This window comes from Odontesthes bonariensis, chromosome 12 (assembly GCF_027942865.1).
Source record: "Odontesthes bonariensis isolate fOdoBon6 chromosome 12, fOdoBon6.hap1, whole genome shotgun sequence".
Taxonomy (NCBI): Eukaryota; Metazoa; Chordata; class Actinopteri; order Atheriniformes; family Atherinopsidae; genus Odontesthes; species Odontesthes bonariensis.
In genome coordinates, this window is record NC_134517.1 from 37,404,212 (window position 1) to 37,423,319 (window position 19,108).

The following is a 19,108-nucleotide window of genomic DNA, read 5'->3' on the forward strand; positions in this document are numbered from 1 at the left end:
AGTCCTAAATATCACATTTTATTTCAAGAAATCTGGACAAGCCAATTTTAAATAGTTCCATTGGCAGATTTTTTTGTTTATTTCAAGCAAAAACGTCTTTTATTTGTTGTTTTTTTACTTATTTTTGGAGGGGCATTTGTTCCAGCGTGAGCTGAAAGTTTGCAGTTAATAACTCAGGAGCCGGAGATTTAGTTGAGCCGGCGGCAGCTTTAATAAACACAAAAAGCTGCGTTTTACACCGCGCGGAGCCTCTGATTAAGGCTGCAGAGGTGAGGATGTTTGGAGCCGTTGTGTATTTCTGCAGCATCAGACGCATCATGAAATATTGACAAGCTGTCAGCCGAGCCCCCTCATAAATCCATGCAGGTCATCCAGTTTTCAGCAGCAGTTGTATCGGGTTGCGTCAGAAATGATGGAGAGGAAGATGTGAAGCCTGGTATCTCATTCGGTCTGATCTGACTGCTGTGTGTGTGTGCGTCCCAGCTCCCTCCACCGTGGCGTTCTCCTTCGACGTGGGGAACGGCCCCGCCGTCCTGGCGGTGAAGTCTCACCTGCCCCTGAACGACCGGCAGTGGCACTACGTGAGGGCGGAGCGCAACGTGAAGGAGGCGTCCCTGCAGGTGGACCAGCTGCCCCTGCGCCTCCTGCAGGCCCCGGCCGACGGACACCTCCGCCTAAGGCTAAGCAGCCAGTTGTTTGTCGGTAAGGCGCTCGCCATCAGACCCGATGCACCAGCACCATGAATGTTTAACGCACGTTTGGAGGCAGAAGATGTTGACAGAATATCAATGTGGCTGAAAAACTATGAGCAGCGTTCCCTAGTGGTCCCGGCTGTGTTTTTAATGCAAATCCAACGTGTGCTCTTTGGCTGTGTTCCAAACCGCATACTACCCCTACTACTCCTACTACTCCTACTACCCCTACTACTCCTACTACTCCTACAACCCCAACTACCCCTACTACTCCTACTACCCCTACTACTCCTACTACTCCTACAACCCCTACTACCCCTACTACTCCTACTACCCCTACTACCCCTCCTACTCCTACTACTCATACTACTCCTACTACCCTACTACCCCTACTACTCCTATTACTCCTACTACTCCTACTACCCCTACTACTCCTACTACTCCTACAACCCCTACTACCCCTACTACTCATACTACTCCTACTCTCCTACTACTCCTACTACCCCTACTATTCCTACTACTCCTACTACCCCTACTATTCCTACTACTCCTACTACCCCTACTACCCCTACTACTCCTACTTCTCCTCCTACTCCTACTAACTTTCTGTTAGTTTGAGTATGCGAGAAGTTCCCAGATGCATACTAGATTCTCCTAAATGTTGGGTATGCATCATGAGGTTACTACTCATACTCAAACTACCCAAGATGCAACGTAACGTGACGTCGCCGATCGTCATTTCCTGTCAAAACGGCAGTTTCAAGCTAGCTACAACGAGGGCAGGTTCACTTCCTGTTTTCAAAACAAAAGCACCAATTGTATGGTAATGGCTTTCCCTATGATAAAAGGCAACGGGTATTTTATTTTGTGAAAATAACCGGAAGTGCGTTGCTCACTGCGGCTAGCTTTAGTAGCGCCGAATTCGTGGGAACAAAATTGTAAACAGCCGGTATTTTGTCAGGTTTTCAACACGTTGGGGATCTAAACGACTACTTTCTCTCCTGAAAATGTTTCAAATGTTGCTAAAGTTTACAGAGTTTAGAGCTTAAGAGAAATCAGCTTCAGGCCGGCTGATTTCAGCTCGGGCAGGAGCCAAATGCATTGTGGGTAAACGCTCTGCCCACTGAACTCCTCTGAGACACACGAGCACTTTATTGGGAACACATTGTCGGCCTGCTTTCACACGCAGGGACTCAATAAAGCAATCGAGTGTCAGCAAAGCAGCACCAAGTCCTGCCGAGCTTCAGAAGCAGGGAAACTGGAACAATGGCTGCTCTGAGCGTGCTGCTGCACCGGGAACAACATGATGAAATCACCCATAAACCGACTGTCAGAGTCTGTAAAGTTCACCTCTCTCTCATTGATTTGATCATTTTGGAAATCAGTTATGCAAATGCTTAATCCAGTGATTGGAGGGAATTATTTTTATCTTCTTAAAGAGCAAAAACATATAATTATAAATGAAAAAGCAACAAATTTCATTGTTAAGCAGCATTCGTCTGTTCATCTTGTCCAAACCTGCCGACATTTAACACAAAACCAGCAGCAAATGGTTGCACAACAGCCAGGAAATCCACAACAAAGACCTCCTGAAATCCAGCTGCTAAAAACTCAGGGTTTGCACAAAAACTTTAATCAAATCTGAAGGAAAAGCTAAAGTACAGCCTCAGTAACCCACCTCACTGGGCTGCAACGCAGAGCAGAGATTAAACTCACGAGTTGAGAGAGGTGAGAGCGACCTTTTAGGCAAAATGATGACAAAGGAACATGTTGAGAGGCATCAGGGCAGGTTTATCTGTACGGCAAATACAAGGTGATTCAAAGTGCTTTACAGAGACATTAAAACAGAAGAAATAAAAAGCATGATTTAAATTGTAAACAAAAAAGAAAGAAATACGAACAATAGATAAAATCAGATCAAATCAGACAGAAAATCACACAGTATAGCTAATATTAGCCCTGGGCTAAGACCAGAGACCTGGCTAACACACAATATAGCTAATATTAGCCCTGGGCTAAGACCAGAGACCTGGCTAACACACAATATAGCTAATATTAGCCCTGGGCTAAGACCAGAGACCTGGCTAACACACAATATAGCTAATATTAGCCCTGGGCTAACACCAGAGACCTGGCTAACACACAGTGTAGCTAATATTAGCCCTGGGCTGACACCAGAGACCTGGCTAACACACAATATAGCTAATATTAGCCCTGGGCTAACACCTGAGACCTGGCTAACACACAGTGTAGCAAATATTAGCCCTGGGCTAACACCAGAGACCTGGCTAACACACAATATAGCTAATATTAGCCCTGGGCTAACACCAGAGACCTGGCTAACACACAATATAGCTAATATTAGCCCTGGGCTAACACCTGAGACCTGGCTAACACACAATATAGCTAATATTAGCCCTGGGCTAACACCTGAGACCTGGCTAACACACAGTGTAGCTAATATTAGCCCTGGGCTAACACCAGAGACCTGGCTAACACACAATATAGCTAATATTAGCCCTGGGCTAAGACCAGCGAGCTGGCTAACACACAATATAGCTAATATTAGCCCTGGGCTAAGACCAGAGATCTGGCTAACACACAATATAGCTAATATTAGCCCTGGGCTAAGACCAGAGACCTGGCTAACACACAATATAGCTAATATTAGCCCTGGGCTAAGACCAGAGACCTGGCTAACACACAATATAGCTAATATTAGCCCTGGGCTAACACCAGAGACCTGGCTAACACACAGTGTAGCTAATATTAGCCCTGGGCTAAGACCAGCGAGCTGGCTAACACACAATATAGCTAATATTAGCCCTGGGCTAACACCAGAGACCTGGCTAACACACAGTATAGCTAATATTAGCCCTGGACTAACACCAGAGACCTGGCTAACACACAGTGTAGCTAATATTAGCCCTGGGCTAACACACAGTGTAGCTAATATTAGCCCTGGGCTAAGACCAGAGACCTGGCTAACACACAATATAGCTAATATTAGCCCTGGGCTAACACACAGTATAGCTAATATTAGCCCTGGGCTAACACCTGAGACCTGGGTAACACACAATATAGCTAATGTTAGCCCTGGGCTAACACCTGAGACCTGGCTAACACACAGTGTAGCTAATATTAGCCCTGGGCTAACACACAGTGTAGCTAATATTAGCCCTGGGCTAACACACAGTATAGCTAATATTAGCCCTGGGCTAACACCAGAGACCTGGCTAACACACAATATAGCTAATATTAGCCCTGGGCTAACACACAGTGTAGCTAATATTAGCCCTGGGCTAACACCTGAGACCTGGCTAACACACAATATAGCTAATATGAGCCCTGGGCTAACACCTGAGACCTGGCTAACACACAGTGTAGCTAATATTAGCCCTGGGCTAACACCTGAGACCTGGCTAACACACAATATAGCTAATATTAGCCCTGGGCTAACACCTGAGACCTGGCTAACACACAATATAGCTAATATTAGCCCTGGGCTAACACCTGATACCTGGCTAACACACAATATAGCTAATATGAGCCCTTGGCTAACACCTGAGACCTGGCTAACACACAATATAGCTAATATTAGCCCTGGACGCAGGGAGGCAAAAACTTTGTGTTAAAAATGTGAAATGAAAAGTGGCAGCAAAGCTCAGCAAACTGTAACGAGCACAAATCTGACGAGGATTTCCAAGTGGTTTAACGACGCCTCTAAACTTCTGGAGCAGCAGAAAGAGGCTGTAAAATGAACGAGTGGTTTCCCACGGCTCTGATATCTGGGACTTCTTCGTTATATATGCAAACGTTTGAGCAGGGAAATGAGAAACCGCAGTGAGAACCTCTGTCCCACTTATTTCCTGTTCCATGTAGTCCCATCCAGATTTATCTCCCCACCGCCAGCGGCGCAGATTAAAGCTCTTTAAACCCACATCCATCATCTGAGGGTTGTGCTAAGCTATGCAAGTCTCTGGTACTAAGAAGCCAATATTTAAAAAACTAATTTACTTTATTGTTTTTCATTACTGGCCTGGTTCAGGTGCGTGGCCGCTCTCCCCATCCTGTCACATTCCCACTGCAGCCATCCCCACCCTGACATTTAAACGGACCTCCTAACGACACTCTGGGAGAGATAACAATATAAATATCAGGCCATATTTCCAGGTTATCAGCATTAAAGGCCACAGTTCACGCGTCTAATGGATCATTTACCTTAAAACTCATTGATACGATGAGTGAAAGGACAAATGGAGGTGATGATCCTGTGGATCGCAAATATCGTGTCATTCATTTTTCGCTTGGAAAACAAAGTTTATATGCTAATATCCTGCGTTTTGTTCTGAAATCTGTGCTTTGGCAGAGGAACAGTAGATTAAAGAGATAGAATGAGAGGTAGAAATGTAAGCAGAAACAGCTCACATGCACTGGAAAAAATCAAAGTCTTACCAAGTATATTTGTCTCATTTCTAGTCAAAATATCTCATTGCAATAGTACTCTACTCTACTATATAAGACACAACTGCCTAACAAGTTCTATTTCAGCCAGATATAGGGACTTGTTTTAATAAAATACATCTGGAATATCTTGTTAAATGAAAAAGTCTTGAAAACAAATTGTTTTGAGTCACATATCATATGAAACAAGCTTTTTTTTTTTACATTTGAAGAGGTTTTTAAGCTAATTTCAAGATCACTTTTATCTCAAAAGTCCTAAATATCACATCTTATTTCAAGAAATCTGGACAAGCCGATTTTCACTAGTTCCATTGGCAGATTTTTTTGCTTATTTCAAGCAAAAACGTCTTTTATTTGTTGTTTTTTTTACTTATTTTTGGAGGAGCATTTTTTCCAGTGTAATGTCATATTTACTGAGATTTCCTTTTCTGTGTGCACTGCGTCTGTTTCTTTGTTTAAAAAAAACTCTTCTGTAATATCTATTTTCTAAAATCATTTCTTTGGACTGGTGTCTGATAAAATTACAGATTTAAGTTATTTTTCATGTCAGGAAACGTTTGCCCTTGGATTTCTTTTCCTTTGTGTCCAAACAACAGAAAACATCAAACAGAAAGAGCGGCTTCAGAATTCCAAAAGTCTCAGAAAATAGCAGCAGAATCTAAAATTAAAGCTGCGAGCAGCCTTGAGCAGGACCGAGATGTGGCACGATACCCTCTGCGTACGTACGAGCACACAATAACCCCAATGCGGAGGGGTTTTTGAACATTTCTAGGGGGGGCCACTGAGCCATTTTGCTACGCCCACACACGATTAAAAGGCTTTCAAATCAAAAACGCCATCACACGATTGTCACCGCCTGGTCACGCCGACACCGTTCAGAGTTTGGAAAAGTTTCTCCATGATTCTTTCCCCCCATGCCTTAAGAGTAACCTGGCCAAGTTTGGAGCTGTTACCATTAAATCTGTAGGAGGAGTTCGATCAAATGCGAGGTGTGGAAAAAAAAAGACGTTTCCAACCCCCAGCAGGTGGCGCTATAGGTGGATGTCACTATGTTATATGTGCGTGTTCAGGCTGGGTCCAGCATTCACCGTATGAAGTTTGGGACAGATTGGATAATGTATGTGGGAGTTATAAGCGACTTAATTTTTTGTGGCGAGTTACGGCGAGTCATCGAACTTTGAGGCGTCGCCACGGCCACGCCCTTTGAGTTTTGAAAAAGTTTCCCCATGAATTCCCCCCCCCCCCCCATGTCTTAAGAGTAACCTGGCCAAGTTTGAAGTCTGTAGCATTAAATCTGTAGGACGAGTTCGATCATAAGCAAGGCGTGGAATCGGTCAAAAATGGCACCAAAACTCACATTCCATCCAAAATGGCCGCCTTCCTGTGGACGTGGGACCATGGCGGCAAGAGACTTTTTTGTGCGTCTGGGCATGATCAGAGAGTCTCTATTATGAGGAGAGGGAAAACTGGCGGCTTTTTCCGGGTGGTACTGCACTCTAGGGGGCGCCAACGAAGCAGTGCAGAGCACGTCGAACTCTCTGGTGGTACTATGAAATCCACCTTAGATGCAGCCATTGCTTTTGATAGAATTTTTTATATTTTTTCATTTTAATTTTCCTAAAGGCAGGATAAATTATCCTTTCAAACGGCACTTGGTTTGATTTTTTAGACTCACTAGATCTTTTTAAAATACACATTTATTGTCAGTATTGCCTCACGAGTGACGTCACGCATGTGGCATCACTTTACGGCATGGTCAGTCCTAGCGCTGAGCTAGCAGAGAGGTGTTAGCTCAAATAGTTACAGATTTCAGCACAGCCCTTTTACATACTCTCTGACTAGCCTCTGGTTTAGCTTTGGTTGTTGTTAGCGGCACCAGGTTAGCACTCTGGCACAGTGGACGAGTGCCGTAAAGCAGCCGGTGGTAATCTGCCGTGCGTTCTTCAGATTCCGTTAGCTAGATGCTAGCGGAGACTGACTCGCAAATGCCAGACCTGTAAGAAAACAGAAAGCTATAACTCCCAGGTTATTGTACTTTTGATATAAATCCACATCCCTCTGTCAGAAATCACAGTATTATTTTCAGGTTTCAGCCGCTAGCAGGGACATTTTCTTAGTTATTAGTGCCAGCCCTATGGAAAATGGTCATTCTGCACTCGCTCGCCAGCGCCCCCAGAGAAAATCAACTGAACTGCAGCCAAATTTTTTATAATGGGGCGAATAGGAAGTGGAACGGCTGTCTGTAAAAGGGCTGTGGCATGATGAATGAGTGTACCGAATTTCGTCGTCCCACGTGAAACGAACCCCAATGTGGGGACCATTTTTAAGCATCGTAGGGGGCGCTACAGAGTCAATGAGCGACTCCCAAAAATATAAAGTTTAGATTCTTTCATGTCGTCGACTGGCAGGTGGCGCTCGCAAAATTTCAAGAGTTTTCAAGTACCTTTTGCAACGAATAAGAAAGAATAACTCTTACACTGGAAAAAATCTAAATCTTACCAAGTATATTTGTCTCATTTCTAGTCAAAATATCTCATTACACTTAATATCAGACACAACTGCCTAACAAGTAAAATTTCAGCCAGATATAGGAACTTGTTTGAAGACAATACATCTGGAATATCTTGTTAAATGAAAAAGTCTTGAAAACAAATTGTTTTGAGCCATATTTCATGAGAAACAAGCTTTTTTTCTTTATTTGAAGAGGTTTTTAAGCTAATTTCAAGATCACTTTTATCTCAAAAGTCCTAAATATCACATTTTATTTCAAGAAATCTGGACAAGCTGATTTTTACTAGTTCCACTGGCAGATTTGTTTTGCTTATTCCAAGCAAAAACGTCTTTTATTTGTTGTTTTTTTACTTATTTTTTCCAGTGTAACAGACATATTGATTCTGACATTGTTGGGCGTTTCTTCACGCTGTGACAGGAAAAGGACTAACTGTAGAGTTCACCTGCTGAGATGCTCTGAGGGGAAACTAAACTCTGGCTGCTCCCCTGATAGTTCTGTTCGCCGTTTATTTAAACGTGATGAATCCAGCCTGAGGAGGAGCAGGTCAGCCATGCAGCATCTTGCCAATTAAACAATAATTTGCCTCCATGATGAAGTTTCCCCAACAAAGCTGAGAATCTTTCTTCTAAATACGGTAATGAGGGAAACTAAATGACTTATGTGAACATTTTAAAGTGCTGGTGTTGGGCTGAGTGTGTCGGACCAACTCGTTAGGCAGAAGCTAATGTGAAAAGAGAACTAATGAGTGGAAATAAATCTTTGTCGCCTCATTCGATTGGGAGTTTGAAATTAGTCAAATTAAATGTGACCTTATGAGAGAAAAGGACGGGAATACCAGAGGCTGCTGGTACATTTCTGTGTTTGGGATCTGATCCCTATCAGACATGGAGGCAAAGAGCTACTGAACCACAGCGTCCTCTGGGCCTCCACAACTCTGGCGTGGACCATGTGTTCCCAAAGCAAGAGGAAGCCACAACGCTCTGAAACATACAGACAGTGGCTGTTAGCTGGAACTGGAAGCTTGTTCATGACTTAAAAACACACAGATGTACAATTTTACTACATTTGTAAAATCACAGCTCAGGCTTCTTAAGGCCTACTGACCTAAATTTACCACAGAAAGTTAATCAGAATTACAATTTAAGCATCAGAAACAATCTGCACGAGTCAAGCTCTCAATCAGGAAAGAAAGTGTTGCTGCTGTAAACAACATATTAGCCCTGGGCTAACACCTGAGACCTGGCTAACACTAGCCCTGGGCTAACACCAGAGACCTGGCTAACACTAGCCCTGGGCTAACACCAGAGACCTGGCTAACACACAGTATAGCTAATATTAGCCCTGGGCTAACACCAGAGACCTGGCTAACACACAGTATAGCTAATATTAGCCCTGGGCTAACACCAGAGACCTGGCTAACACACAGTATAGCTAATATTAGCCCTGGGCTAACACCTGAGACCTGGCTAACACTAGCCCTGGGCTAACACCAGAGACCTGGCTAACACACAGTATAGCTAATATTAGCCCTGGGCTAACACCAGAGACCTGGCTAACACACAGTATAGCTAATATTAGCCCTGGGCTAACACCTGAGACCTGGCTAACACACAGTGTAGCTAATATTAGCCCTGGGCTAATACCTGAGACCTGGCTAACACACAGTGTAGCAAATATTAGCCCTGGGCTAACACCTGAGACCTGGCTAACACACAGTGTAGCTAATATTAGCCATGGGCTAACACTAGAGACTTGGCTAACACAAAGTGTAGCTAATATTAGCCCTGGGCTAACACCTGAGACCTGGCTAACACACAGTGTAGCTAATATTAGCCCAGGGCTAACACCAGAGACCTGGCTAACACACAGTGTAGCTAATATTAGCCCTGGGCTAACACCAGAGACCTGGCTAACACACAGTGTAGCTAATATTAGCCCTGGGCTAACACCTGAGACCTGGCTAACACACAGTGTAGCTAATATTAGCCTTGGGCTAACACCAGAGACCTGGCTAACACACAGTATAGCTAATATTAGCCCTGGGCTAACACCAGAGACCTGGCTAACACACAGTATAGCTAATATTAGCCCTGGGCTAACACCAGAGACCTGGCTAACACACAGTGTAGCTAATATTAGCCCTGGGCTAACACCAGAGACCTGGCTAACACACAGTGTAGCTAATATTAGCTGTTTTCATCAGTTTTCTGATGCTGGATCTGTTTTATTACCAAACACTGAGATGTTCAAATTCAAACTGTAATTTTTTTTAAATCGTGCTTTTTGTGCTTAATCTATTTAATTTGATTGATTTTAACAGAGTGCATTTGAGACCTGACAGTAATTTTTTAATGTTTGCCCTCAGAGATCAGAACAATTCTGCTTCTGACACATTAAATAAAACATTAATGGCTCTAAATGATCGTAAACTATGGAGAAAAATCAATTCACTTTACATTTATGATATATCAAATTAAACAATCTCTTTCTAAAACCACACTTTGGTGCTAACGGCATTGTGAGGCACCACTGTGGTGATGGTCAGAGGAGCCCAACAGATCCAAATATAAAGCTCCCTGCTCAGGCTGCAGCCTCCCTTCCTCTCGCCTTTTTTGTCCTGCCAGATGTGACTAATTAGCTCACACACTGATTTAAGCATATTAGCCAGCCGTGGCCGAGTGACAAATGCTTCACTCTAAGAATTAGCATCACTCTAACACAAGATAAGAGGGTTTCTTTAGCTAGTGTTTCTGCTTTTTTTGGTGCCAAGAAGCAAAAGTAAGAAAGGAGGCTGGAGAAAATCATATTTAACTGAGAGTATTCTTTAAAAACAAACAACTAAAACAAAAAAAAGCAAAGAAGCCAGTTACTTTTTGTCCCCAGATGTAGAACAACGGGTCTGAGGTAAATATAATATATTTCAGCTTTGTCTGAAGCATTAATAAGGTAACATAACATCCATCTTCCGTTTCCCTTTTCTTATAAATGTGGTGGGACAGATTAAATCTGTACCTGCTGTGTTCTTTAATTAGGGAAAAATTAGGGCGCTTATGTAATTTAATAACCGGTACAACCCAGATAACCGTTTTTAATATGGGGAAATAAAACGGGGTTACATGTGAAAGCCGAGCAGCAACAGCTCAGACATGAGATGCCTAACAGGGACGTTAACAACAGAGCAGAACAACAGATAAAAACATCTTTGGAGCCGGTCAGAGACTGAGGACAGACTCTGTGAACACAGCCGTCTGGTTGCATCCTTCACTTCTCTCCTTTGTCTCCTTTGAAGCCGTCTTCTGAATCACGCTTTTGTTTCTGCTTTACATCAGTTTGTGTCAGAACCGTCTCAAGGTCTCGTGGCTCCTGCAGACACAGAGAGAGAGAGACTGACTCGGGTTAGTCGGGGAAAAAACAGCTCAAAATTCACAGAAATACGAACCTTGCTCACAGACGTGTTCGTGCACAGCGCTGAATGAATGAAAGTGCCATAACATTTGTTGTGCAAACACACTTTTAACATCAGCATCTTTCTGTAGTTCTTATGTAGAAGCCTCGCTCCACTGTCTGTTTCCTTGAATGACTTGCTGCTATCAGTTGTGTGTTTTGCCTTTAAGTGATATTTTAGACTGGAACTACTACGCTGAGAAGACAATTCAACTTGGCAGTGTTTACAGATGACTTTGGTTCTGTCGACTCCGCCGTCTGGAAGAACTTTAACATGAAAATGGCCGAGTAAAAGTTCCGTACCCTTCTCCATGTTTGGTGGATCCGCCGATTACTTTCTTTTCCTGTTCCTCAGCAGCAGACTTTTACAAAATAAAAGCCTGTGAGCAGCAGACTTTTACAGAATAAAAGCCTGTGAGCAGCAGACTTTTACAGAATAAAAGCCTGTGAGCCACAGACTTTTACAAAATAAAAGCCTGTGAGCAAGATTTTTACAAAATAAAAGCCTGTGAGCCACAGACTTTTACAAAATAAAAGCCTGTGAGCAACAGACTTTTACAAAATAAAAGCCTGTGAGCAGCAGACTTTTACAAAATAAAAGCCTGTGAGCAAGATTTTTACAAAATAAAAGCCTGTGAGCCACAGACTTTTACAAAATAAAAGCCTGTGAGCAAGATTTTTACAAAATAAAAGCCTGTGAGCCACAGACTTTTACAAAATAAAAGCCTGTGAGCAACAGACTTTTACAAAATAAAAGCCTGTGAGCAGCAGACTTTTACAAAATAAAAGCCTGTGAGCGACAGACTTTTACTAAATAAAAGCCTGTGAGCAACAGACTGTGAGAGACAGGAGTTTTTTATTTTTTTATTTTTTAAATACGTGCTTTTATGTTGAAACAAGTAAAACAGGAAGTAGCGCCGGTTAGCTCCGTTAGCTTCACACCTGTAGCGGTGATGTTACCTGCTAGTTTATCTTTATTTTATTCCTCCATGCATCGTGGTGTTTGCTGTAACTGTGTGAATGTGATGCGTTCAACAGATTTTTACAATCAACAACCTGCGTTAATGCGCCATAAAATATTTATTAAATAATTAACGAGTTTAGGCGATAATAACGAGTTAACGCGCCCAGCCTTGGTTTTAATAGTTCTTAAAGCTGTTGTTGGTCGTAGTTGTGCAACTTCTCTGCTGCAGCTCCACCAGGTTTGATGCAATATAAACGAAGCACGACATCCATTTCAGTCCAAACAGTTCCTGAAGCCTCTTCATCCGTTCAGCCTGTGAAAAATGGAGGTGGGTGGCTGTAATAAGAGCGCTGCTGCAGGGATCCGGGCTGAGGGAAGGGTTAACGTGGCGCTCTCACTTTGACTTGAAGGAGCCCGATTTCAGATGAGGGAACTCATTCCAGATGCATGCGACACGTACAGGCCGAGCGTCTCTTCATCTGAAACAATACGGCTTTAACAAGCGTCATTTGTCAGCCTTTAGGGATGGTGAAAGGAGATTATAGCCACGGGTTTGTATTTTTTCCCCATCATATAAATTACAAGCACAACAGAATGATTCATTTTCCATCCCTAGTCATCAGTCTTCCACCTCTGGGAGGTGAGAATCTGCTGGAATCAGCCAGTGGAGTCCATTACTACTGGATTCAGCCTAAGTGAGGGTTTTGTTCTTAAAGTGCCTCCACAGTTGTTCCAGATAAACACAGGACAGAGAACCCCCGGGAGGGAACCATCACTGCAGATTTATTTTTTTTTTTTACAAATCTCTTTATTGAGTTTTTGCAGACAGTGCAGAAAGAAAAACACATCAGTTTCCCGTTGCGTCGAAGCGTCTGCTTTAAAGGGAAGTACAAAGTAAAAAAAAACAAGAGAACCCCAACATAACTATCCCTCCCAACAACCCGTCAGATGTAGTCACAGCAAACAGCTTAGTTATTATACAGCATAGGGCAACATAAGTGAAAAATTGAAAATGAGAAAAAAATAAATAATAATAATAAGAAAATAAAGAAAATAAATAATAATAATAATTAAAATGAAAATGTTTAATAATAATAATTAAAAGGATAAATGACAAATAAATAGATAGAGTGTGTGGAGGGGGGGGGGATTCTCTCTTTCCAACTGTTAAGAAGCGTCCTCGGCATCGTCAGGAGTAAGACAAAGGCTGTGTTCCAAACCACGTACTACATACTACATACTACATACCTACATACTGCATACTACATACTACATACTGCATACTACATACTACATACTGCATACTACATACTGCATACTACATACTACATACTGCATACTGCATACTACATACTACATACTGCATACTACATACTACATACTGCATACTACATACTACATACTGCATACTACATACTACATACTGCATACTACATACTACATACTACATACCTACATACTACATACTGCATACTACATACTACATACTGCATACTACATACTGCATACTACATACTACATACTGCATACTGCATACTACATACTACATACTGCATACTACATACTACATACCTACATACTGCATACTACATACTGCATACTACATACTACATACTGCATACTACATACTACATACTGCATACTGCATACTGCATACTGCATACTACATACTGCATACTACAAACTGCATACTACATACTGCATACTACATACTACATACTGCATACTACATACTACATACTACATACTGCATACTACATACTACATACTGCATACTACATACTGCATACTACATACTGCATACTACATACTACATACTGCATACTACATACTACATACTACATACTGCATACTACATACCTACATACTGCATACTACATACTACATACTGCATACTACATACTGCATACTACATACTGCATACTACATACTGCATACTACATACTACATACTACATACCTACATACTGCATACTACATACTACATACTACATACTGCATACTACATACTACATACTGCATACTACATACTACATACTGCATACTACATACTGCATACTACATACTGCATACTACATACTACATACTGCATACTACAAACTGCATACTACATACTGCATACTACATACTGCATACTACATACTACATACTACATACTGCATACTACATACTACATACTACATACTGCATACTACATACCTACATACTGCATACTACATACTACATACTGCATACTACATACTGCATACTACATACTACATACTGCATACTACATACTACATACTACATACTGCATACTACATACCTACATACTGCATACTACATACTACATACCTACATACTGCATACTACATACTACATACTGCATACTACATACTACATACTACATACTGCATACTACATACCTACATACTGCATACTACATACTACATACTGCATACTACATACTACATACTACATACCTACATACTGCATACTACATACTACATACTACATACCACATACTACATACTACATACTACATACTACATACTGATCGATCAGACAGTATGCAGAGCGTTTACCCACAATGCATTTCGCTCCTGCCCGAGCCGAAATCAGCCGGCCTGAAGCTGATTTCCCTTAAGCTCTAAACTCTGTAAACTTTAGCAACATTTGAAACATTTTCAGGTGAGAAAGTAGTCGTTTAGATCCCCAACGTGTTGAAAACCTGACAAAATACCGGCTGTTTACTATTTTGTTCCCTCGGCGCTACTAAAGCTAGCCGCAGTGAGCAACGCACTTCCTGTTATTTTCACAAAATAAAATACCCGTTGCCTTTTATCATAGGGAAAGCCATTACGATACAATTGGTGCTTTTGTTTTGAAAACAGGAAGTGAACCTACCCTCGTTGTAGCTAGCTTGAAACTGCCATTTTGACAGGAAATGACGATCGGCGACGTCACGTTACGTTGCATCTTGGGTAGTTTGAGTATGAGTAGTAACCTCATGATGCATACCCAACATTTCGGAGAATCTAGTATGCATCCGGGAACTTCTGCTTACTCAAACTCGCATACTAACTCAGAAAGTTAGTAGGAGTAGTAGGAGAAGTATGCGGTTTGGAACACAGCGTATTACTATATATAAGCCAGCAGTGGGTCCCAAGTTTTATGAAATGTTGTCAAAGATTCCTTCTGTGAGAACCTTAACTTCTCTAACTTTAGACATTGTAAAATTTCCCGTATCCAATTGTTGTGAGTCGGTGGAGAAACCTGTTTCCATTTGTATGGTACGGGGGGGTGATACAGGCATCACTGTGACTATGATACATCTTTGCTAATTAGTGAAATGTGAAGCACCTTCCACTGTAACAGGCCGTGCCTGCACAAAGAATGAATCCATTTTAAAATGTCTCTCCACTGAACCGCAGTAATGTCTTCCCCCAAATCCTCCTCCCACACATTTTGAGTGCAATCTTTTTCTAAACGACAGAAATCAGTCGCTTCTGTCGCAGATCCAGAGAGAGAAACTGGTCTGTTTCGGCTTCAGGAGGGCGGTTTGGGAAAGGAGACAGGAGAGGAGACAAGGAGACAGGAAAGGAGAAAAGGAAACGGGAGATGAGAGGAGACAAGGAGACAGGAGAGGACACAAGGAGACAGGAGAGGAGAGGGCGGTTTGGGAGATCTGGGAACTTCTTTGGAATAAACTAACTTTATCGGTGGCCGGCTGGTTTCAGGGGGAACGGCGTCCCAGCAGAGGGGCTTCCTGGGCTGCATCAGGTCGCTGACGGTCAACGGCGTGGGCTTCGACCTGGAGGAGCGGGCCAAGATGACGCCTGGGGTGAGCGCCGGCTGCCCCGGATACTGCAGCGGCTCCAGCAGCCTCTGCCACAACCGGGGCCGGTGCGTGGAGAAGAGCAACGGCTACATCTGCGACTGCTCGCAGTCGGCCTACGGAGGGACCACCTGCAACCAGGGTGAGAACCGCTCGCCGTGGGGGTGTTCGTGGGTCGGTGTTAACCAGCGATATTCTCTATTTATTTCACCAGAGCCACTATAGCCGCTTTCGGACTGTAGGAACCTTTGGCAGTTCTAATAACCTTTTAATCCGCGGGGCCGTTTTCTCCCGTGTTCGGACATACAGGAACTCGGGGCTTTCTCCCTTAGTTCCTATAACTATTTAGCTCCTTCTCCGAGGTCGGGTCTTTTCATGGTTCTATAGAACTAATCTAAGGGAGGTGTGTGGTGGTCGGTAGCTACGCCCCATGTAATTCTATCACGGCTGAAATGTCTCCTCATATGACACAGACACAACCAGCGGGTGTTTAATAAGTTAACTTACACTGGTCTCATTTGTCTGCAGCGCTCTGCTCTCCTTTCTTCCTTCATGAAATAAAAAAGTATCTCCTGACTCTCTCTGTGAGCTCTTCCAGCCTCGATATTAGACGCCTGATGTGATTGTCCATGATTAATATCACCATCATGCAGACCATAAACACAGTGGCCTCCCCGCTCTCCATATTAGCTTCTTGGTGGTGTTTTTTCTACTCTCCTTACTTTTACCGTTTTGTTTTGTGTTTGAATGTAGCGCTAAACGGCTAACGGCTAACACGTCACTGAAGCAGACGGCTGCGCGCGGCGCATCAGTCCCTATCAGGTCCCGACTCATGTGCGAATGCAGACTGAAACAGTTCCGCTGGGGAAGGATAGTTATCAGAACGAAATTCGAGGAGGGTAGTTCTGATAACTACTTTCTTAGAACTGTCTGTCCGAAAGCGGCTATTGGCAGCAGAATCAAGGGCAGAGCCACTTTTACCACAACATACTAAAGTCCCCTTTTTGCAAATCTGCATTTCTACACATAAAACATCCCACAGAAAAAGAATCAACACAGCCAATACATTTTCAATTCAGACCACATGTACCTTAATACTGGGATGAGCAGAAGCTGGCGTGCATGTCCTCGACTTTCTTCTTGTTGTGTTTGTAGTTTGTTGTTGTAATCATAGTGAGACATTCAGGATGAGCATGGTTTTTGTGCTGGTTTTTGTCCTTTTTTAGTTAAAAACCGATCCATTGTGCCTGCATCTCGCGCTGGCTAAAGGAGCTAGCGTGCTCTGACTAAAGGAGCTAGAGTACGCTGGCTAAAGGAGCTAGCATGCACTGGCTAAAGGAGCTAGCGTGCTCTGGCTAAAGGAGCTAGCGTGCTCTGACTAAAGGAGCTAGAGTACGCTGGCTAAAGGAGCTAGCATGCACTGGCTAAAGGAGCTAGCGTACTCTGGCTAAAGGAGCTAGCGTGCTCTGGCTAAAGGAGCAAGCGTGCACTGGCTAAAGGAGCTAGCGTGCTCTGACTAAAGGAGCTAGAGTACGCTGGCTAAAGGAGCTAGCATGCACTGGCTAAAGGAGCTAGCGTGCTCTGGCTAAAGGAGCAAGCGTGCACTGGCTAAAGGAGCTAGCGTGCTCTGACTAAAGGAGCTAGCTTGCTCTGGCTAAAGGAGCTAGCTTGCTCTGGCTAAAGGAGATAGCGTGCTCTGGCTAAAGGAGCTAGCTTGCTCTGGCTAAAGGAGCTAGCTTGCTCTGGCTAAAGGAGCTAGCTTGCTCTGGCTAAAGGAGCTAGCGTGCTCTGGCTAAAGGAGCTAGCGGGCTCTGGCTAAAGGAGCTATCGTGTGCTGGCTAAAGGAGCTAGCATGCACTAATAGTCGGGGAGCCAAAGTCTCAAAAATGGGTTGAACCTGACATGGTCTGCCATACTTTTTATTTGTGTTTTTTATGTTCACTTTGATCCTAAGAAGCAATAAACATCGCGAAAAAAAATTATAGCTATTTTAGTGTATGTGCCCTTCTCATTTTTTGACTGAAAATGTTGGAAAATTACAATTTCCACAAATCCTCAGTGGGTTGGGTAAGCTGTCAATAAATGCATTTCAGATGCACAGAACACATGTGGAGACAACATCCAATGAAATTATAATTCTTAAAATACATTTCTACATGATTTTGGCTCAATTTAATGCAAAGAAATCGTTTTTTCACTTTTTTCCAATATTTTCATCTTTACTTCATTGGCAATCAATTATTCCCCCAAATTCTGACATCAGTCAACATGCCATTCTGTTCACCAGACAGTATGCTCATTCCACAGAAAAAAAATGGAAAAATCACTGGATCTGTGATGATTTCACTGCTGGGCCGAGTTGGCGATCAACAGGCTCATAAGCGGGCTGCGTTGCCAGGTTTAACAGTTCCCCCCTTTAGGAAACACCATCAAGCCTTAATTAATACTTAATAAAAATAATTGATAATACAAAAACGCAAACTTAACAAAAATACTTAATACTACAAAAAAGCAAACTTAATAAAAATACTTAATACTACAAAAAAGCAAACTTAATAAAAAATACTTCATAATACAAAAACGCAAACTTAATAAAAATACTTAATACTACAAAAACGCAAACTTAACAAAAATACTTAATACTACAAAAAAGCAAACTTAATAAAATACCTAATGCTGTGCAGTATTCGCTGTGTGTTATTTGATCAAATGTATTGTTATTGTTAGCATATATGTTATAAGCTGCTATGGAGGAGCCGCACAATGAGAATCTGGGTTAAAGAAAAGCTGCAGCGTGGAATTATTTTAATCAGTTCACGTTGATTCTAACAAACAGAAAATTGATCACTGTCGAGCTTATTCCATTACAGAAAACCAATAAGAACCCAAACAATCCAAGAGACAATTAATCCTTGTCGTGGCTGCGGTGTGAGAACATTTGAAATGCATTAGAACAAATGATGTGCTGCAGAGTGCGAGCAGAGCAGAGCAAACAGCCTCAACAAAGGAATAAATGGAAAAGGCACTCTGAGAGAAACAGTTTACAGCGTTTCCTGCTGCTCAGTGAATCTGAGAGGAACCGCAGCCTGAGCAGCCTGAGCAGACGCAGCATCTTATTGTGGTGAGAGTCACTCTGTGGGTTATTCTCTGGTGCTCGGCTGCCTCTGTGTGCAGCAGGCTGGGGAAGGTAAACAGCCCCGGGTTGGGTTTTTAAGG

The 19,108-nt window shown here is 42.7% G+C and overlaps 1 protein-coding gene across 7 annotated transcripts in view; it reads left to right on the top strand.

Annotated features, from left to right (window-relative positions):
* Positions 1-19,108, top strand: part of cntnap5a (contactin associated protein family member 5a) — a 243,768-nt gene that overhangs the window by 184,678 nt on the left and 39,982 nt on the right. For all 7 annotated transcript variants that reach the window (XM_075480316.1, XM_075480317.1, XM_075480321.1 and 4 more), the window contains 2 exons: positions 484-702; positions 15,795-16,034. In XM_075480316.1, coding sequence (XP_075336431.1) covers positions 484-702; positions 15,795-16,034 — 459 coding nt within the window. The remainder of the gene's footprint in view (positions 1-483; positions 703-15,794; positions 16,035-19,108) is intronic.